At 41.7% G+C, this 22,164-nt stretch overlaps 2 protein-coding genes across 2 annotated transcripts in view; one reads left to right on the top strand and one right to left on the bottom strand.

The window, feature by feature from the left end:
- Window positions 1–1,169: 1,169 nt before the first annotated feature.
- ift81 (intraflagellar transport 81 homolog) lies at window positions 1,170–19,709 on the bottom strand. Its single transcript, XM_004567320.3, has 18 exons — window positions 18,734–19,709; window positions 18,489–18,592; window positions 17,160–17,340; window positions 16,984–17,073; window positions 15,618–15,683; window positions 15,206–15,316; window positions 13,466–13,550; window positions 12,827–12,990; window positions 12,654–12,749; window positions 11,696–11,842; window positions 6,570–6,719; window positions 5,409–5,537; window positions 3,887–3,976; window positions 3,136–3,222; window positions 2,925–2,996; window positions 2,648–2,733; window positions 2,390–2,435; window positions 1,170–1,852 (listed from the first exon to the last, which is right to left on the bottom strand). The coding sequence occupies exons 1-18, from the start codon at window positions 18,875–18,877 to the stop codon at window positions 1,670–1,672; spliced, it is 2,031 nt and encodes a 676-aa protein (XP_004567377.1). The 5' UTR covers window positions 18,878–19,709; the 3' UTR covers window positions 1,170–1,669.
- Window positions 19,667–22,164, top strand: part of si:dkey-91m11.5 (PH_BCR_vertebrate and RhoGAP_Bcr domain-containing protein) — a 31,512-nt gene continuing 29,014 nt past the window's right edge. The window contains exon 1 of the mRNA XM_004567319.6: window positions 19,667–21,794. Within this exon, the coding sequence (XP_004567376.1) occupies window positions 20,456–21,794 (1,339 nt within the window). The 5' untranslated portion in view covers window positions 19,667–20,455. The remainder of the gene's footprint in view (window positions 21,795–22,164) is intronic.

Below are 22,164 nucleotides of genomic sequence, written 5' to 3'. Positions count from 1 at the left end.
ACATGACATTTCAAGGAGATTTCTGCAGCAGCAAAGGTGGTGGTTTTGCTTTTTAAAATCTTTTTTAAGCATTGGCGATTATATACATGTCCTCTCAATGTCCTTTTCATTCAACACTGAACATGGGCGGGCAGCCCTGATGGTCCTGTATTAATAAAAAAAATATATATAAACAGGTAATACGAGGGGACGAGCAAGAGCTTAAGACTGAAAGTAAAGACGCCTTTTTGATTTTTTTTTTCAGTTTAAGTCTTAAGTAAATATTACCACAATTTCACAAATATGATATTTAATTACCTAAAAAAAATAATTCCACACACCTTTTTAGTTTTTATTAACTACAATAATCTTGCAATGCTCTGCCCAAATGTGCTTATACAGCTTTATAGGCAGCTTCATGCAGACAGAATGAAGGCATCCAAATACAAAAAGTCCATTGCTCGTTTAATGTATCACCGCTTTAATTAGGGGGGGGGGGGGGGGATTGAGATGGTCTTAGAAAATTGGAACATTTATTTACACCAGCTAGTAGCAGAGACATACCAATACCACAAAAAGATAAGGTTTAAAGTGAAAGGTGTTTGCAAAACAAAGGTCCAATTTTCTGTAAAGGTGTAAAAGGATCCCCCGCCCTCCTCTGGGGTCTTCAGAGGGTAGTGCTGTCAGATGTTTTACAGGACTGGCGTGCATCATCTGTTAATGTCTTAATAAGGTCCCAAGAAGCACAAGGTGTTGTAACAACAATAACATGGCACCACCCAGCTGGACATCAAGCAGCCTTTTACAAAGCACACTTGATCCGTTTGGCACAAGGGCCACTAACATTGGCTGTCAACAGCAGATTAAGTTCCTGTGGGAGAGGGGGAGGTCGAGACCCTGAAACATCCATGAAGACATTTGCTGGGAATGACGTGTCACACTGAAAAGTCAGTGGGCAGACGTGTGTGTCGTGTTACCTGCTAAAAAAGATATGAATCTTCATCATCCAAATAAAAGTTTTTGCTTTCAGATATGATGCAAAATTGATTCATGGTGAAAAAACAAAACAGAACAAATGAAGGCAATGAATAGGACAGACCAACTGCTCTTTTAAACTCCAACAGTCTACATAGCTTTCCTAATTTACATTCATATATTTTTCTCTGTCACAATGAAAACATGAGTCAAAATCATTATTAAATATATTTAATAGAAAAACACAGGAAATATGAACAACCATATTGAAAAAAAGGATCCATTACAGTATTCCACAAGCAGAATATTTTGACTGTTTCAATGCAGTGGGGGCTCCCAGTGAATTCCAAAACTGGAATCTCAACCCATGCTCAAGGTCATGGTTGGCAGTGCCAATAACAGTTGACTGTGGCCACATCCCAAGAGCACCACTTTGTATCCTGTTATCTTTGGACACTCTGATTGAAAGGAGTCTCCTGTGGGCCACAGAAAGTGAAAACCCCTGTGCCGCTGCACGTGTTCTTTAAGTTGGAGATTCAAAAGCATCTTAAACCACGCCACCTCTTTAGGTTAGTGGTCTGGTTCCAAGTGAAACAACAGCTGAGTATAAAGAGAAGAGATATATGAGGAAAATTAAGCCTGTGACAGAACGATGACAGAAACTCTGTTAAGCTGAACTCAGTGGAATCACAGCCCATCATTCCTAGATGACTCCTCACAGCACCAGCCTGTCCTCCCCTCCCTCCTGGATGATCTGACCGATAGACTCCCGGTTCTTTGCCCTTATAAAGCACTGCCTCTTGCACTCCATCAGCTGCTCTAGGTCACGCCACATCTTCACCTGCTCCATGTTGGCGCTGTGGCTCTCCCTCACCGTCTTCTGTTCCTCTCGCAACTTCTGGAGACCACACGTGAAAAGAGATATTGGTGAAAAATACCCAGCGCAGACTCAGTTTGCTCAAAATTAAATGAACCCCAACATGATCACATTTGTGCCAACCTGGTGCAAACAAAAGTATGTTAAATCTGTCTCATTATGACATTCTACTGTCCTCTGTAGACCTGAGATAAAAACAACTGGCATTTATTCAAAGACAGAATTCAGATTTGATGCCATATATGTTAATATAACCTCAACTCTGCAAACTAGATGCATATTTATGGCATTTCTAGAGAATTCTATAAAGAATTTGCTTGCACTTTTATAGAGTAATACATATAATTTATTGTTTGGTTTTGTGTCCTGATGTGAATGTTCAGGTGTATTCCTTACTATGCATTACGGTACTTTACTTCCAAAGCAAACTCTGTGAAACCACCTTGGCTAACCTGTGTGTCCTCAGATCTTGTTCTTGACAGAATAAAGGAATATTTCCAAGTATTGACCCGTCCTAGAATCTGCTGGGTCAACACTCGCTCAGCACACTTTTCTCACCTTGCCAAGTAACTCCTGTTCGGAAATATTCTTCATGTACACTTCCCTACAGTGAACAAGAGGAAGATTAGTAACATGTGTGCAACAGCCATTTCTCAAGCTGATTTCACCCCATGTATTAAAAATAAAGGTGTGTCATCACAACAGCAAGGAAACAGTGGCAGTAGATTAACTGGCTTTAGTGTAACGAGAGCCTGCTGAAATAAAAAAGGCCATTCATCTCGCAAGCAGCTGGCTGGCCTGGCTCAGCAGGCTCACCTCATGGCTTTCTTCTTCTCTTGCGGATCAGGAGACACGTAGGCCTTCATCTCCTCAGCTGCCCTCTGTATTTGCATCTCAAGGATCTGCCGAGGACAGAGAGGCACAGATCCGAGTTTACAGTTTGTCCCAGTGGGTGCTTGTGGGGGCAGGTGGCTTACAAAATGCTGCAACATTGTATGCACTCATGTTTCTAATTTGGCTTAAAAACAGCGATAACAGTGCACAGTCTCTGGTCCTGCTTTAAGTAACTACTGTATCTTTTCAAAATACTTGCCTGTGACATGGTGTTGATATGATGGTATCGGTTTTCCTTCTGTGCCATCTCATCCCTCAGTGCTTTCACCTCCTGTGATTTAAAGAGAGGATGGGCGTTCTTATATAACCATGCTAAAGATCAAACATGTACTAACACACGGGGAAAAAAAGCACGTAAAATTCACCTAAACTGCTGTGCATATGAAACCCTTGCACTATAATAATTATACCTGCTCCAGTTTTGATCTGTTGCTCTCCAAACCAGCAGCACAGCTTTCATACTGTGCCTTCTTTTCTTCATACTCTTGGCCTAACTCCTATGAAGAATCCAAGCAGGACACACCGGAACAGAAAAGCAAATCCATTACTAGACAGTCAGAACTGAGACAAATGCACTATTATCAACACTCGTGTCCCGCTCACAGCACTGTTTAATGTCAACAAAAGATCCCAGCTGTAGTTTTAGCACTTTAACTTCTTACAGAGTCTATTTATGTCTTCCCGTTGCAGCTCTTCATTAACAGACGTGACCCATTGAGATGTAAGAGCAATTCTGGGCACACATGTAGGAAAATTAAATCCTCTGCTCTAGCTCAGGGATGCAGGATGCTTTCCCATTATACATTGATTTATGGATCATGCAAATTACTCCTAATGGACCTTGTCCATGGTAGCACAATATAAAAGTGAACTTCTACTTGTTCGCAGAAACAGAATTAGGACTCGCCGAAGTTATTTTGGAGCATGAATTACCCACTCTTTCTGAAAGTTATACTCTGTAATGAAAAATCCGTACCAAATTCTTGCCAGGATCCTTTTTCTGACAGGCTGGGTGTTAAACAGGGATGCTGCTTTGTCATGTGAGCTGAAGGCCCTTGTTTCGGTGTGGTCTTTGGCACATCAAACTGTCTTTACAAACACCGTTTGATGTGCCGTGAGGTTTCTTTGAAGTTCTCGTTTAATAATTCAGATGATGCTCACCTGACTCTGCTGTCTCAGTGACCTCAGTTCTTTAATAATTGGTGCTAGCGCAGACTTCTTCTCCACTATCATTGAGTTTAGCTTCTTCACCTTCAAAAAACACAAGATAACGGCACACACTGCATTAACAATAAAAACAAAACACAAAAAAGGAGTCCTACAATAATCACACACACATGTACCTTTGTATGCATTCACAGACTTAAGAGTAAACAGCAGGTAATACGACTGTGACTAATGATGAAGTTAGACAGCATTGTCAACCAGATCAACATTTGGAGAAAGTGCCTATAGCGTGTGTGTGTAAGTAGGTAAGTATTGATTGAAACATTCCAGATTTCAGTTTTATGGGTTTGAAATGCCATTTTAAAATTTTAGTGTAACAGCGTCCTTTCAGCATGGATCCAGGTATATTTGATATCATCATTAACAAGCAATCTTACAGTCTGCAGAAGTACACACGCTACCGAATTCATAAAAAAGTCACAACTGATGTCCTGGGCTTCCACACAAAAGGATGATGATGGAAGTTATGAACTAGTATTCTTGTTGTAACTTCCCATTACTGATAACAATAAAATCAAACTTTCAGCTTTAATTAAATATCCCGAGCATCAACACAGAGGTTATTATTTGCTAACTTGTGCTGAATTTTCACTTGGCTGTAGTTATTTTAGACTTTCATAAACTCCCTAAAGGCCAAACTCCAGGGAAAGTGCAGATAAATAAATGGTGGCTAAATGAATAGTTCAAATCATGGACTGTGTGTGTGCGCATGCTGGTTCACTGTCCAGCTCAAGACAGGATCATAAATTTCACCCTTTCCCTGCTGTGGGAAAACAAAATGTGGGCGGTAAAAGAAGAAAAAAAAAAGTCTATTACAAATTACAGTGAGCCTGTATCCACAATACAAGGGCCCTAAAACTGAATCAGCTAAATGGGCTTCAATCAATTAAACTGCAACACTGGTGCTTTTCTTTTCAGTGGCATATCATATTCTCCTACACACACAGACACACATTGTTAAAGTTAAAGTTATGCTTTAACTGACAACACTGGAGACAATCATGTCATTTAAGTTCACTTTATCATCAATGCTAACAGTATTTGTTGGCACATGTGCAATAAGCCTTTTACGCCTATGGTAGACACTGCATGCTTATCGGGGTTCTGTCTGTAACTGTGTTGGCTACATCCGAATGAAGATGTGAAGAACATTAAATTGGACATGCTCTGCTTTTCCTTATTTTCTGTCATAAATACAATGTTCCAATAGTGATTGCTCATACGCTCTTAGCAAGATGGCTAAAAGTTCAAATAATGAGGTACAAGTAACCTATGTCAATCAAAAGCTCAGAGTGCAGACTGCTTTAAACACTCAGTTGTTTCTTCTCCTGGCTTTATATGAACTCACTGAGAACAGACTAAATAATCAATAATCAGTATGTATCTATAGTAACTACTAAGCCTACAGTAAGTCAAATAGCACTTCAGATTAAAAAAAACCAAAAAGTATAGTCACCATTTCAGACATGTCATCCAGAGTGCGGCCCTTCTTCTCATCTAGCTCACTCTTGATGGCAGAAACCCTCTCCAGCTCTTCCTGAGTATCACTGTACCCAGAGATACCCTTCTCAGCCTCCACGGCTTGCTTTAAAACACAGCACAAATTGTCAGATATTGTTTTTTAATGATTAGGAATATTGTCTTTGATTTCAGACATACCACCTAAATTCCCCAATAATTGGGATTCTGCATAAAATGCAAATTAATACAGAACGCAGCAATCTGAAAATCTCATAAACCCATATTTTATTCACAATACAACCAAGAAAACATACCAGCTGTTTAAACTGAAATATTTCACCATTTCAGGAACAAATCGTGTTACTGTCAACAGGTCAATAAATGATTGGGTATAAAAAGAGCATCAAATTGAAAAAAGGCTAATATATTTCTTAAAATGTTCTCACATTAAACATTTGATAGGTTTTAATCCTCCATTTTGAATAAAATGTGGGTTTATGAGATTTGCAAGCCACTGCATTCTGTTTTCATTTACAATTTATACATTTCATGGAATTGGGGCTGAATATTGTTCCACGTAAAATTAACATTAACAGGGTGTCTGTCATTTGATCTCTGAAATGCATAAGGAGGTATGATGCTTTAAAAAAAACGTCCATTGCTTTATCAAATCCTTGTGTGGGATGCAGACAGAGGAAGAGCAGCAGATGGAACCGTCAGAAATAGTAGCTCAGCCTGCGTCAGAGAGCCCATCAACAAGTCAGGTGCTGGGACCACACAAAGGTGTGAAGCCCTTTCTAGGAAACTTCTACCACTTCACTGTTAGCAGAGAGTATGTGAATGGGAGGATCAAGTGAAAACAACACATTTGGACTGACAGTATGACGAAGGGGGAGGAGGTGGGGCGGTTATTGTATGAATATGACAGTTCAGAGAGGACAGCAGGAGCAGTTAGGAAGATTTCTCTGGTCCAGGTCCAAATACTAAATATTAAATTATTACTGAAGGGTGTCTTTAATGAGACTTCCCTCACAATAGCATCACAATAGTCTTCACAAAGTAACGTAAAGTTGTGAATCCCAGTCCTTCCTCTGCTTTATTGTAAATAAATGAATGATTCTGCTTCTCTCACATGAAATTCAAAATCAGGAATTACCAGTTTCTGCTGGACAGCATCATGTCTCTGCTTGAGAATCTCCTCTGTGCGCTGCACGACTCCATAATCTGCTTTCAGCTCAGCGATTTCCTGGCGTTTCTTCTTGTATACTGTTCCCTTGCTGCGGAGTTTCGCCACTAATCGTTTCATCTTAGAAGAACAATGAAACAGAATTCGGCATTAGTCACAAATGCGAAGGAACACATTATGGACATGCCTGTAAGTCCTGGATAAACACATTTTGGGCAGATTGTTATTGCTTTTGGGTTTTTTGGTGGTGCAGTAATTAATACTGGAATTAAAACCAGCTGACAGATTGCATTATTGCGTTATTTGCGTGTTCTCCTAGTGGCTGCATGGGTTCTCTCCAGGTACTCCGGCCTACTCCCACAGTCCAAAGACATGCTTGTTTGTTTAATTAGTGAATCTGAATTAGCTGTAGCTGTGAACAAGATCATTTAGGCTACGTTCACACTGCAGGCGAAAGCGCATCAAATCCGATTTTTTTGACCCTATGCGACACATATCCGATCATGGTATGACAGTGTGAACGGCACAAATCTGATATTTTCAAATCCGATCTGGGTCACTTTCGTATGTGGTACTGAATCCGATACATATCCGATGTTTCAGAAAGCGACTGCTGTTTGAACGGTCAAGTCGCATTAAATCCATTTTTTACGTCACTGACAGACGCCAATTATCAGCACAGGAGAAGATAAGAACACTTTTATTTGTAGTGCGAACGAGCAGACAAAAAAAAAAAAAAAATCGGATTTGATCAAAAAATTGGATTTGAGCATTAAGACCTGCAGTGTGAACGTAGCCTTAGTGTTACTCAAAGGTTGCATGAAAATACCCAGCAGCTCTATATTCAATATGTCCACTATGCCTCCTCTACACATGCCCAAACCATCCCCGCCTTACCTCTCTGACTGTCTCCAAACAACTCAACCTGACTGTACCTCTGATGTGTTCATTTCTAGTACTTCCCTCGCTTCCATCAAAGATTTTAGTATCAACTCTGGCACTTACAGCTCTGCCTCCTGTCTTTTTTCCAGTGCCACCATCTGCTAACATTAAATCATAGCAGGTGTCAATGCCGTCTTGTAAACCTTCCCTTTCACTCTCACTGCTATCCTAATGTCAAATGTCACCTCTGATACTCGTCCCCAGCCGCCCTGCCTGCACTCTCCTTCACCTCTCTTGTGAGCTGCTGCTCCCAGATATTTGAAGTCAACTAACTTTACTACCTCTACTTGCTACTTCACCTTTCCACCTGCCTCCCTCTCGAGTACACGTATCCATTCTGTCTTACTACTACCGACTTTTAGTCCTCTTCTCTCTAGATCATACCTCCAGGAAAGAAGACAAATTCCTTGTTTTCTTTCCTCACCAATTCATCTGGTAACTCTTCGCTACTTTTGTTGAGCCAGAGTTCAGGCAGGATTTGAGACAAGCTCAAATCCTGCCTGAACTCTGGCTCAACATTCTTCCTTCTTCAGCTTCCACCATTTAATCTTTGCCTCTGGCTTCACTTGCTTCTTCTTCTTAATGTGATCCTACAGACTCAGATTCTCCCTGGACCCCACCTTGCAGTATCCAAACTCTTTCATATTGTACCTTCTGCATAGAATATAGGCCATCTGCATGCACCTACCTCCACTCATTTACATCACCTCTTAAAGTATGTGAACACCACAGCTTTACCATTTGTCTCTCTGCATTTCTATCCTTAATACCATCCATGCCCAACACCACCTCCTCACCTCTGTCCTTCATCTACGTGTCCACTGAAGTCTCCTCCAAACACCACTCTCTCCCCTCTCTGCCACTTCCTTTCCCTTTTCTACCTAATATTCAATTTGTTGGACACACACACACACACACACACACACACACACACACACACACACACACACACACACACACACACACACACACACACACACACACACACACACTGACAACATTCATCATCACCCCTTCAATTTCAAGCTTCAAGCTCATCATCCTATCTGATACTCTCTTCACCTCCACAACACTATTCACTTACTCTTCACGCAAGCTCACCCCTGCTCATTTCTCTACATATCTACATTATGGGAGAACAGCTTGAGTATATCTCTAATGCTTCTGACCTTGTTTCCCTGTAAGTAGTCTCCTGCACAATATATCCACCTTCCTTTTTTCCCCATCATGTCAATCAGCTCTCTCCCTCTACCAATCATAATCCCTACATTTCAGGTCCCTATTCACACCCCCACACTCGTGCCTTTCCTTCCCTTACTACCTCCGAACACGCTTCCCCGGCCAACAGTAGCACAGTTTCCACTGGCACACTGCTGGCCAACAGTACTGGAGGTGGTTGTTGTTGACCTGGGACCTGACCAATCCGATATAGAAGTCTCACTCTTGATTACCTGCGTGTTTGATTTGGCAAAGAATTTACGTCACCTGCACTTCCTGATGCAACCCTCCCCATTTATCTAATGTAAATATTGATTATAGGTCCTTCAAAATACCAAGACACATACATTTTGATATTATTGATGGTTCTGTGAAGCACATTAAAACCTGCTGTAACAAAGAAAGTGTAAAGTTGATATGGAAACTGCAATGAAAGAGGCCTAAACACAGTTTATATTTGGAGGCATGGTGTCCGGCACAGCTGTGATACTATGAAAGGCTACAGGAGAAGACAATGGCTTGAGCCAGGGGAGGGAAGGGATTAGAGAACAGCAGCGGCTGCAATGAGGAGGCCTGGAGGCCAAGCTATGATCTGAAAGAGTCACCCGATCCTTTGAGATTCACAGCCAGCTATGTGCAGCAAACAGCTTCATCTGACAGAATAACTGCTTTAAGTGGATGCTCACTTACTCCCCACCCCAAATGTCTGCTGGGACACACTGAAACTCCTCCACAATGAAGAGCAGCTATAAATGAACACGGACACAGAAGAACAGCCCCAGAAATCACAGAATGTGCTTCATGCGGATCAATGCGTGTGTGTTTGTGCGCACATTTATTCTTTGTGTATTTTGGAACGTCAAGGGCAGACGTGACCGCAAGAGGAATTAACACAGCAGAATTATACTGCATAGTGTTCCTGACACTGTATCCCCAAAACAACTGCTGTTAAAATGGACGGTGGCTCATTCAGCAGTACACCCACACACATGCAGACCAGTTAACAAAACCCTCAACCGTGCAGCGTATGCTCCAAATAACTGCACGTGGGACAAACAGCAGGAAATCAAAATAAATCCACATTATTTCAAGTTTTTAAAAAAAGCGTTAGTCGGATTTGTGACTGAAGTAAGACTAAATTTAACCAGAGTGACGAGGATGCTGGTTAAAATGGTTTCTTGTTACTTTCCAACCAATGACGAACAGATGTCGTCATCCCCCCTCAGAGAGACCCTGCAGTTGGTGGGCGGCATGTGATGACACGTAATGGTCAGAATGGAAAATACCTCTGGTAAAGTGATCATCTCCACTGCGGCTGATAGCCCGAAACTACAGGAGGAGTCTGATAAGCCGCGTTTGACAAAACATTTTCCATTCACTTCATTCATGTGTCGTCTCAAGGGCCTCTTTGTTTCTACAAACAGCTCTCTAATTTCAGTTAAAGAGTCTCAAATTGATTGTAATACATTGTCATGACTAATGTAAAATATAATAGTGTGCCTCATACTTCACTGTTTCTAACTATATTTTGTGGTGGAGAGTTTGTGTCTATTTTTTGTGTAACCAAACATGTCCATTTGTCACATTTGTTTAAAATAATGATGCAATATAATAACGTATTTTACTATTAATGTAGTTAATAGTTACATACAAACTCACATTTTCCACATCAGCAACTTAATGCATTCCTTTGCCAACACAGTTCATGCAGCTTGTTCTGTGGTTCAAAAGGCTGCCATATAAAATGTGTTCCCTCAGCTGAGAATCTGCATCACTCTAACAGTACGCTCCCAGGAAAAGAATTTGCAAAAGTGCCGCGTTTCCATTTTACATTAAATGGAAACTCTGCTGTGAGGTCTGTTGTGTTTTCATCCTCTTTACCACTAACATAATGTCAATGCAGAGCTGTTCTGGCTTTGGTGCCTTTTGGGGAACAGCCTGGATTTCAACAGGTTTTGGGGCTCATTACTACATGCTTTTACTGGTTGTACTAACAATTTTGGGATGAAAATCACAGTGTACAAAATCTTTTTTTGTTTTTGTTTTTAGGGATCATGGATCCAACTTTGGGCCCAGCAATATTGCTGCGCTGTGCTGGTGTCAGCTTTAGGAAACCATGGAAACTGATTCTAGAAAATTGAGCTCTGATGGTCCCAGCGCAGCTCCCATTCATTAGGATCTCTCTGCTCTTTCAGAGCAGTCACTGTCAGCTCTGTAACTTTAAATTTAGTCTACTGGCCAGCTGAGAAGTGATTGCTCAAGTCTTTTTTGATTCAAGCGCCAGATTTTGTTTAAGTTTATTCTATGTTAAGTTCACTTCAACTGATCGGCATGAGTAAACCATACCACGTGTCTGAAAGGACAAGGAGTACATCTTGTCATGGGATATAAATAGAGAGCAAAGTCTCTATACCCAAAGACTGCTCAAGGTTTTTTTGTCCAGCTGACTTGAATTAGGAGACTGATTACAGTAAAGATTAAGAAAAAGGCCAACTTTCAGGAAGTTTGTCCAGTACAATCCTTGTTCTGGACATTCTCTCTTTTGTGTTCTATTTATGACTGTGCATGGGAATGTGGGGGAGAGCAGGGAAAAGGGATAAGTAACATTAGACAGTGAGCCTGTCTGTGTTTGGATAAGAACAAAAATAGCCTCTTGTGTTTTCTGTGGATTGCAAATCTTCTAGCACTTTCTTTGATAAAGCTGGAGATGATAAGATAAGATAAGATAAGATAAGATAAGATAACTCTTTATTGTCATTGCACAGTCATACATAGTACAGTAGTACAATGAAATTGGATAGCGGTGTCCTGTTTCTAAAAACTCATTTTTTGTGGAGCCCCCAAAAAAAAAACAAACAAAAAAAAAAAAAACACACACGCACACACACAAAAATCCCCAGCAAATATTGCAGTGAGTGTGTGAACCGGCAGTGTACCTCATCACCACGAATGACCTCTTCCCCATCTGAGCCTTGTGTCTGGTTTGTCCTCTGCCTCAGCTCCCTCTCTGCCGCAGCCAGCTCCTCCCTTGCTTCCTGAAGCTCCTCTGCCTTTGACTCCTTCCTTCGAGCGATGATGGAGGCCTACAAGGGTCAGGTTATAGACGTATACAAACACGATAAATCCATGGAAAATATGAGAAAATGAAAGAGCTGGAAAAAAAAAAAACAACATTTTTCCTATGACACACACTGAGAACAGAATAAAGATCACTAGTGCTCAGTCGTTGACCTTTCAAATGAAAAATATCTTAACCTATTTAGGAACAGATGGACAAAGGGATGAATGATTGTACAATATACATCTTAAGAATTTGAGTTTTCTGAAATAAACACAGGGTCACAGTAAGATGTTTTGCATTCAGGCCTATCCTTTGGTCTATTTGCATGTTCTACGCACACTTATGCAAGCTCCATTTGCTCAGCAATCAATCTTTCCTCCAACTCTGTTATGAATATAATTCTGTAGTCCCTTTTGTGGATTCTGAAAGGTCTCTGTTCCATAAACATCCAAAATTTCCAGTTTGTATGGTGTGTGTACTATACTGGTGCAGACATGCCCCTTTTATCATACCACAAATTGCACATCCTGGATTCCTCACCTCGTGGCTCTTACCATAGATGTGAGCAGAAGAAGCAATTAACAAAATGAGACATTGTTCCCTAAGAGCCTCATTTTAAAGTAATTAAATATGATGTTTGGCACAACTGTATCAAAATTTGTTTGGTTATTGCTCGGCTACAACTTTATATTATGATCTCAGAAGTAACAGTGTTCTTAACATGAATTACATTAAGGTTCCTTTTAACCTGTGGGAAAAAAATGTAGCTGATTAAAGAGTCAAAACTAGACAGAACAATGAAAGATGACTGAAAGAATGAACACAGTCAGCACCTGTTGTCTGTAAAGGGAGAGTTTGTCATCCATGGGGTCATATCTCATCATCCTCTTCTCAATCAGCTGGTTTATCTGAGAATCTGCTTCTTTAATCTGTGAAAGAGGAAATTAAAGGACATTTAGAATCTTGAAGGTACACAAGCATAATACCAAACCCTGGTCCTCCAGACCTTGTCCTCCAGCTCCTGGAGATCAGCCTGGCCCATCGCAGGCTCTGATGCCACCTTCTGCAGGAACTGCACGGTACGCCTCATGCCCTCCAGCTCCTTGGGAAGCTTCTCAGAGACCATGTAGGAGTTGATCTTGATCTCCTCTTCGAGTCGCTTCATTAAGCCTGAAAGAGACCAATCTTTTCTTTAAGCTATTTTAAACCTCTTTCAGGCATTCAGTGCCTAATATCAAAAATATATGGTAAAACAACTATTCTGCCAAAATGTTATTGTAGAAAGACAAGCGCTTATTAAATGTATACTAAACATCAGCAGCCCCATTTAGTGTTCCTAAAAAATTTGTAGCGCTTCTGATTATTGACTTTAATTGTGCAGGTCCATCTCTGTCTGCACCGCAGTCGTTTTAGAAACTGCAAATGTGTAAATCTCTCATTTGGCTAAAGACGCCAACAGCAGATGAGAACAAAAGGCGACAATTTCACCATCAGATAAGCTCTATTAGAGCACTTCAAAGATCAGCATAATCAGAGGGTCTCAGCAGATGAAAGCCCGTTAGCAGAGAGACACCAGCATCACACTGTTGTGACCTTGAATCCACCCATCCAGCTGTATGCATGGAGCAGGGACATGGCTACTCACTCTCTGGATTAGCATCTGCTGCAGCTTGTCGCAAATCCTTCAACTGCTGCTCTGATCTCAGCAGCCTCTGCTCAGCCTGAAACAGCTGAACACACAAAAACAGTCACAGATACAGGCACTGTCAGGAAGTACTATTTTCATATGAAATCATCTTCCTGTTTTCTGCATTGATGTGCCAGTTTTCAGTCTATAAAATATCTAGAAACAATGAAAGTGAAAATAAAAAGAAGACTTTAACATGTGTTAGTCAGCCTGAGGCAGCAGTCGTGGATGTGTTTGATACCAATGAGACTGCGCCAACTGTTTGCAATGCTGTATCGCATTTTTTTGCTGTTGTACACTTCTTATGTTAAATGCTAAAATCTGACAAATGCAAAAATAGAAAACTCACTCAGCAAAGTAAGTCCTTCTAGAATCTAGTTTTGCCACCTGGCAGTCACACTGCAAATCCTCTGAGCACCAATTTGGCCAGTTATTTTACAGCATTAAACTACAGACATTAGACTCATTTTATATCATTTGTTGCATGCAGCTCACTGTGTGACCAGTGAAACTCCTCTTTTTTGTCAGTGTACAGAAGACAGAAATCTGTCACCTCAACTAAAAAAAAGGGCTTAAATTGTAGAAATAATTGTCTAAAATTACAGTAAAATTTCTGGTAGCTCATTGCCCAGAATATGCTGCATTTATAATTACTTGTTAATTCACAGAAAATATCCTTGTTCTGTTTTGTCATTGCCGTTTCTCTATTAGTTAATGACATTGGTGTATTATGAATGGTCATGGGTGAGGGCTACATCAGCAGGAAAAGCTGTAAAACTTACAAACAAGCACAAAATTTATGCCCTCCTTTACAGTGTTCAAAGCCAGCCAGTGGGCCAGACTGGACTCTTTGGTGGGCTGATTCTGTGTGACAACGCTCACTAAACACTAACAAAAATAGTCACAGACAGATAATTATTATAGAATCAACAGCCAAAAGTGATAAAAAGGTGCTTACAAAGGTTGCCCAAAATGGCCCAAGATAAGGTTTCTAAAAGCTTTTTCCCAAGAAATTATATTTCTACAATCATTGTTGTTCTTACAGAATTCCTACACAGATTTCAGTTCAGTTTCTTTCTTGTGATGTATCAGCCAAAACTAAACTGAAATGAAAACAAAAAACTAAAACAAACAATAAAAACTCTGTGAGCAGAAAACTCCACATTAAAATGGTAAATGGCCTGTATTTATATAGCGCTTTACTAGTCCCTAAGGACCCCAAAGCGCTTTACATATCCAGTCATCCACCCATTCACGCACACATTCACACACTGGTGATGGCAAGCTACATTGTAGCCACAGCCACCCTGGGGCGCACTGACAGAGGCGAGGCTGCCGGACACTGGCGCCACCGGGCCCTCTGACCACCACCAGTAGGCAACGGGTGAAGTGTCTTGCCCAAGGACACAACAACCGAGACTGTCCAAGCCGGGGCTCGAACCGGCAACCTTCCGATTACAAGGCGAACTCCCAACTCTTGAGCCACGATCGCCCATTAAATCCAAACCCAGATTGTGCCAGACACAGTTTTGTTTTTTTAAACTCCATTGAGCAAGAAAGGAGAAGCAAAAGACAGTGAGAAAAGGCAGTGTGCATAACGGCCCACAAACTTGTTTAACTTGACTGTCATGACTTGCTAAAATATACTGTGATGAACAAAAGCGCTGATAAATGACACAAGTAATCCCAAGTATTTACCTGATTCTTTTGCTCTTGCTTCTGTTGAGTCAGCGCCTCCTCCCTCTCCTTCTCCACCCGCAGCTGCCTGGCCTGCTCCAGCATCCGCTGATGGTTAGACACCGACTCCACCTAGTGGAAAGAAAACACCATTCAGTGCTGCGGCAGTCATCGGAGGGTCAGCAAAATTAACTGCGGCCCTCTGACAGAGTCAGGTTTCACCTTTTAACAGGGCCTGTAAGTAAGACCTAGAAATTCAGCACCTCATTACTTCTAGCCTTGTTAAGCAGCCTTGCAGCCTGTCACATCCCTGTCAGGTTTATTAGAGGAGCTGATAATATATGTTTGAGGTCATGTTTTCATTCCACAGTCAATTCTAAAGCCTTCCAAGCATTGCAGGAGTGCCGCAGCCTCCCAGAGCAGTCTGCCTTACCCTCTTCTTCAGCCTCTCCACACGTTTGATGAGCTGGTCTTTCTCTTCCTCCATGGCACTAATGTCCTGTTATTGCAGAAAAGATGAATTAATGTCATGAATGTCAGTTAAGCTTATGAAAAAGTTCTACTGTCATTTATTACACAACAAATATAAATTGAAATCAATATGTGAGTTTCATACTGACGAAAGATTATAATCAGTAACTTCTAACAAGCAGTGTAGTAGTAGTAGTAAAGAGTAGTAAAAAGTAGTAAAGAGTAAAGCGCGACTACAGTGTGAAAAAGTGTTTGCACCCTTCCTGATTTTCTAGTGTTTTGCATAATTATCACACTTACATGTTTCAGGTCAAACACATTTTAACATTAGACAAAAATAACCAGAATAAATAGAAAATGCAGTTTTTAAAGGATGATTTCATTGATTAAGGGAGAAAAGTTTTTCAGACCTACCTGGTCCTGTGTGGAAAACTAATTACCGCTCATGTTAAATCAAGAATTAACTCTGATAAACGACATTTTTGGAAAACAGAACCGGTGTGATGGCTGGAGCAGGCACAAATATCTTAAAAAACAACACAAAAGGAACACCCTAACCCTAACCCCAAAAAGAAAAAAGGCTGATGTCACATTTAAAAATAATAATAATTAAAAAAAAAAAAAAGGTACATTATGCCAACAGTAAAACCTGGAGGTGGTATTGTGATGGTTTGGGATGTTTTGCTGCCTCTGAACCTGGAAGTCTCGCAGTAGTAAATGGAAGCATGAATTCTGCCATCTACCAAAGCATCACAAAGGAGAATGACGGCCATTTGTTCGTGACCTCAAGCTGAAGTGCTCTTGGATTTGCAGGAGGACAATAATCCAAATCACACCAGCAAGTCCACCTCTGAATGGCTTAAGAAAAAATAATAATAACTTTGAAGCGGCTTAGTCAAAGACCTGACCTGAACCCAATTGAGATGCCTTGAAAAGGAAGTTCATGGTCAAAAACCCACCAGTTTCGCTGTGTTACAACAATTCTGCAAAGATGAGTGGGCCAAAATTCCTCCACAGCGCTGCAGACTCACTGCCAGTTGTCGCAAACACTTGATTGCAGTTGTTGCTGCCAAGGGTGGCCCAACCAGTTATTAGGCTTAGGGGGAATAGCTTTTTCACACAGGGCCATCCAGGTTTGGATTTTTTCCCCCTTAATAATAAACACCTTCATTTAGAAACTGCATTTTGCATTTACGTGTGTTATCTTTGTCTAATACTTAAATTTATTTGATGATCTGAAATATTTAAGTGTGACAAACATACAAAAAAAAAAAGAAAAAAAAATCAGGAAGGTAGCAAACACTTTTTCACACCACTGTATTTGTTACCCTTCTTATTTCTGCTGTGGAGAAGCCTGAAGTCCTCAGCTGCTCACACTCCTTATGATAAGTCTTAAATCCTTCCACCAGCTCTTCATACTGTCAACACACATTATTTACCTTTTTATTAAAATAGCAGTTCCAGTAATCCAGGAGGTGTATGTATCTTTAATATGCTGACAAACCTGGTGATAAGTGTCATTGATGATATCATCCTGCAGAAAATCTGCAGGCACCTCGAGCTTAACAAGAAAACGAGCCAAGTAAGTCCTCTTCTTCAGCTCAGGGACTCTCTGCAGCAGCCAGTGGAGGATTGGGTGAATCACAGGTTTGCTGCCAGTCACCAGACCCTGTCTGAAGCTGCTTCTGCAGGGAGGGATGAAGGAGGAGAGCTGATTCAAACTGCAGAAGGTGAATGGTAAAACATGGAAGATCCACTGCTGCGTTTCACTGGTAGTGAGGTGATTACAAGATTTAAGGTACTTTGTTTATGTGAATTCACTGTAAACAGTGAAAACTAAGGAAAAGGTGAAAAAAAATGAGAGCTCTATGAATGATGTGCATGTTGAGTTTAATTTTATCAATTAATTTAATTTGATTTATACAGTGCTAGTTCACAGCAACCATCATTTTATGGTGTTTTGTACCATAAGCTAACAACCCTACGATATTAAAGAGAAAAACAGAACAGCCCCACAGTCCTCTGTGAGCAAGCACTTAGTGACAGCAAGAAGAAAGAACTCCCTTTTAACAGGAAAGGATCGCTGGCAGAACCAGGCTAAGTGAGGTCAGCAATGTGCCAGAACTGGCTGAAGGGTGAGTGGAAACAAAATAAAGAGTATAGAGAAATAAGGGCAAAATACAAACAATTGGTCTTTTATACTTTAAGATTTTTCACAGGGCCCATTTATCAAAAGCCAAAACATCCTGTGTTTACACATTTTTGAATCGTCATTGTGGGCCATATGCCCAGTACATATGGGCATGTCCCAGTCTTGAAAGGTATTGGAGGAACATACTTCAAACCCTGTCTGCAATTCTTGAACACTTCTTCTGGCCAGACAGAGTCCACTCTCAATGGCTGAGAGACCTTATGTCCTGTTTAAGCCTGGAAAAGATCAGTTACTCACTTAGCAATACCAACAAAACGTTCCACCAGAGGTGGGGACCCTTCCTGAAATTATTTGCAAGAGACACTTGAATAGTGGAAAGAGATGAAAGAGATGCTCAGTGCACCGTGATGGTTCAGGATCACCTGATTCAGCCGTGACTATACAAGCTTTAGCAATAAATAAAATTTGAAGCCTAATCTACAAAGTCAAGAAGGTGTCCGTCTCCCAGAATTACCCTGAAACTATTTTATGTTATAGATGTTGAATTAAAAAAAAAAAAAAAACAACTAACAAAACACTTTGAGTGAAACAAGAAATAGCGTACAACGACAATTTGACAACATTATAAACATCAGAATTAGATAAGGGGAAATTTAGCTGAAAGTGCCTGCATATACTTACACGTCAGAGAGGTTACCAGGAGGTTTGTATTTCAGCATCCCCAACAGAGCACATATTCTCTTCACAGTCTGTTCAGGCATTTCTTCACGGATGTCTATGGCTTGCTATAATAATAAACATCAGTGAGAGTCTCACGTTATTTCTATGAACACCACACATAATCACTCGGTGTTAACCCTGAAACAAGTGTAATGAACTTTAGCGTCTAGTGTTTGTAAAGATTTCTGATAAAAGTATCGGTTCACCTTTGGGTCGATTTCAGCCAGAACATCGTTCAAAATCTGCAACAGCTGCATCGGTTCAAGTGAGTCAAACGTGATGAGATTGAAGTTCTTCTTGAATGGTTCCCTGTTCAGCTGTTCGACGATGAATTTCAACTGTTCGCTCATCTTGGAAAAGTGTGATTTGATGCACTTAGTGGCTCTTCTTTGCTTGATTAGCCAGCTAACGCTAACGTAACTACGCTTTCTGTCGTCGACTAAGATAGCTTAGCTCGCAAACCCGTAAAATAATTATTTAAAATCTTGCTGGTTGCGCTGGGAAGTCACTATTCAGAAATTATAACAACAATTGCAAAATCGTCTTACACAAGTTTTAAGCAGCTAGTTAATTAGCAGAAGGAAAGGCAACGGTTACTGTGGAAACCATAAAGACGGCGTCACTGATTGGTTGCTAACCGGAAGTCGCTCTTACGGTCCGTCCGTTCAAGAGTTGTGTTCAGCTAATCCAAAATATAGTTTTGGTTCAACTGACAAAACAGCGGCGGTATAAAAGTATTCTACAATCACTGGTCAGAGGAGTAAATGAAGAAAGCCTCAGTCTAGTGTCATTCACGATCGAAATATATGAGCGCAATGCCATATATAAACCCTTTGCCTGAGGTGAACATATCAAATAAGTTCAATTCTCCAAGCTAAAGTGAATAAAAACGCAATTTTCTTGAATATGTAGTGAGCATCAAGCTTAAAATTTTATTCCCGTGAGAATAGGAAGTGTGGTACGGACAGAATAACCGTAACTGCAACACAATGTTTAGACAGTCCTAAAATTTGAATAATCTGTCCGGTGTGTACTTGAACGCACCAACTCAAACATTTGAGCCGCCAGGAGGCGACATTTTCACATGTTAACTGTATTTCAGTTCTCTACACGCTGAACTTTGGTCGGATTAGCCCTAGTTTTCAGAACGTAACTGAAAGGACAAGTGTGCGGTGTTGCAAAATATCACGCCAGGAGCTGGGTGGGAAAGAAGGAAAGATTAGTGTGTTTCTCAAAAAGAGGTCAGGCTGTATTTGCGCTTACAACAAAGTTTTGTGAACCTCGTTTTTTCTTCATCTATCTGAGATTCTGCACACACAACATCACAAAATCCTCACCATGTGGGACAGGCAGGGTTTCTTACTTTGAAAGTGTCAGTTTGTCTCCTTTTATAAGACCACATATTTCGCAATAGCTGTGCTGTCATGCTAGTTTTCATTTCCTGGTGGATTACTATTTTTCAGCTGTAACCGTCTGTACCTGGAGACAGTTTGGGGTTAAGAAGAAGCAGTTCAGAAAACCAGCAGTGTTCATTTTGATGTGTTTGCGGTTTAAATCACATCTCTGACTTAGCCCCGCCTCTCTCAGCTGCGACTGACAGAGGCAAAACACCAGAGAGCTGCAGGACTCAGTCTGACACCAAGCACAGAGGAAGGCAGACGATCTCCAGAGAACAGCGCAAGAAGGAGATCAAGTTGGAGAAAAGGATAACCTCGCATTTTGTTGGACTTTGTTAAACGGAGTAAAGCGGATTTGATTCTTATGATTGTGAGTAAAGACTGTAAAGTATGTTTTATTTCCCTTTTAAGTGGATTACTCTGAGAAACACCTTGAACTCGTAGCACGATGGAAGCTGTTGGAAAGAGTCAAGTTGAGCTTTGGAAATGCTTCTGCTGGTAGCTTATTGAACAGTTTGTGTCAGAGTAATAATGGTTGAGCCAGCTGGGTTTGTGGAAGCATGGAGAGCGCAGTTCCCTGAGTCTGATCCCCCTAGCATGGAGCTCAACTCACTGGGGGACATTGAGCAGGAGTTGGACAAATGCAAGTCATCCATCAAACACCTGGAGAAGGAAGTAAACAAGGAGCGCTTTCGCATGATCTACCTGCAGACTCTGCTCGCAAAGGAGAGGAAGTCTTACGATGGGAAGAGATGGGGGTTTAAAAGGATGGCAGAGACAAATGATGAAGACAGCCAGAGGTCCAGCATAGATGAGGCAGGAGCAGAGGAGCAGCAGCACAAGTACAGGGGGCCTGGTAAGACAGTCAAGTGCAAACCTCATGCAGACATTGAGATGGATTGTGCCCCTGACAGCAAACAGAAGGGTGGGGTGTCACCTGTCCGCCAAGACTCTGAGCTTCCTGATTTCCCAGTGGGTCCGGGCTCGGTGGCAGCTCTTAGATCCAACTTTGAGCGCATCAGGAGGGCAAACTCCCACACAGCGGGAGATTGCAAGGGGCTGTCAGTGACAGGAGGCCAAGAGAAACCCTTCTACGTAAACATGGAGTATCATCAAGAGCGAGGGCTGGTCAGAGTCAACGACAGGGAGGTTTCAGACAAGATCAGCAGCCTGGGCTGTCAAGCCATGCAGATGGAGCGAAAGAGGTCCCTGCATTCACTCCCAGGGAACCTGTCAGCCGCCACGGGGGATATCAGCAAGGCCGTTCAGAGAGGCAGATCCACCGAGGGGAACTGCAGCTACAACGGGTCATATGAAGACTCCGAGGTCAGCCCACACCCCCTAAAAGAAGGCGAGGGGCGCTACTCTATGGGGAAATCTGAGCAGCAGCCGGTGGAGTGCCACGCTTACACCAGCGTGTACGTTGGGGGGATGATGGGTGATGGGGATATGCGAGTCATCCACATCAGGGACCACGGCACAGATGAGGACACGCACCTCACCTGGCCGAGGCGCTCCTACTCTCCAGGGAGCTTCGACGACGTGGGAGGAGGCTACACGCCGGACTGCAGCTCCAACGAGAACCTGACCTCCAGCGAAGAGGACTTCTCCTCAAGCCAGTCCAGCCAGGTGTCTCCCAGCCCCACCACCTATCAGATGTACAGGGAGAAAAGCCGTTCACCCTCCCAGCAGTCCTTCGACAGCAGCAGCCCGCCCACACCTCTGTCTCAGATTCGCCTGAAGCAGCAGGGAATGATTTCTGACACCTGCATCACTGGACTCCGCAAGGCGAGCCACATCTGGCCCAGTGATGGAGACTCCACCACGTCCAGCAGGACCTCTCATGACAACAGCATTCAAGGAGATCTAGGTAGGTCTCTAATACACAAATGTGGATGTGATCTGACACTTAAATTGAGTCTGGTGCATGAAGATGATACACATCCAAAGCCCGCTCTAATCCCTCTCTGAAACATGTCTGTCTGCCCTTGGTGGCCCAGATCCCGAATTAGTCAGTGATGTGTAAAATGCACCTGTAATCACTCAAATAAAGTCTCAACATTCTGTGCCTGATACACTAAATCCGTCCTAAAACGTTTCCATAACCCAGAGGACTTTTCAACAGCCTTACTTATCTTTTGCGATAAAAGTTGCCTTAAAAAAGGAGGCTAGGTTTAATGAAGATTCATCTTCTTTTGTTAGGAGAGCTTTATTTCCTCCTCCTCACAAGCCTCATCCGT

Source organism: Maylandia zebra, linkage group LG12, assembly GCF_041146795.1.
Source record: "Maylandia zebra isolate NMK-2024a linkage group LG12, Mzebra_GT3a, whole genome shotgun sequence".
Lineage (NCBI taxonomy): Eukaryota > Metazoa > Chordata > Actinopteri > Cichliformes > Cichlidae > Maylandia > Maylandia zebra.
Note: the sequence above shows the minus strand (reverse complement) of the source record. Positions and strands in the feature narration are given on the sequence as shown.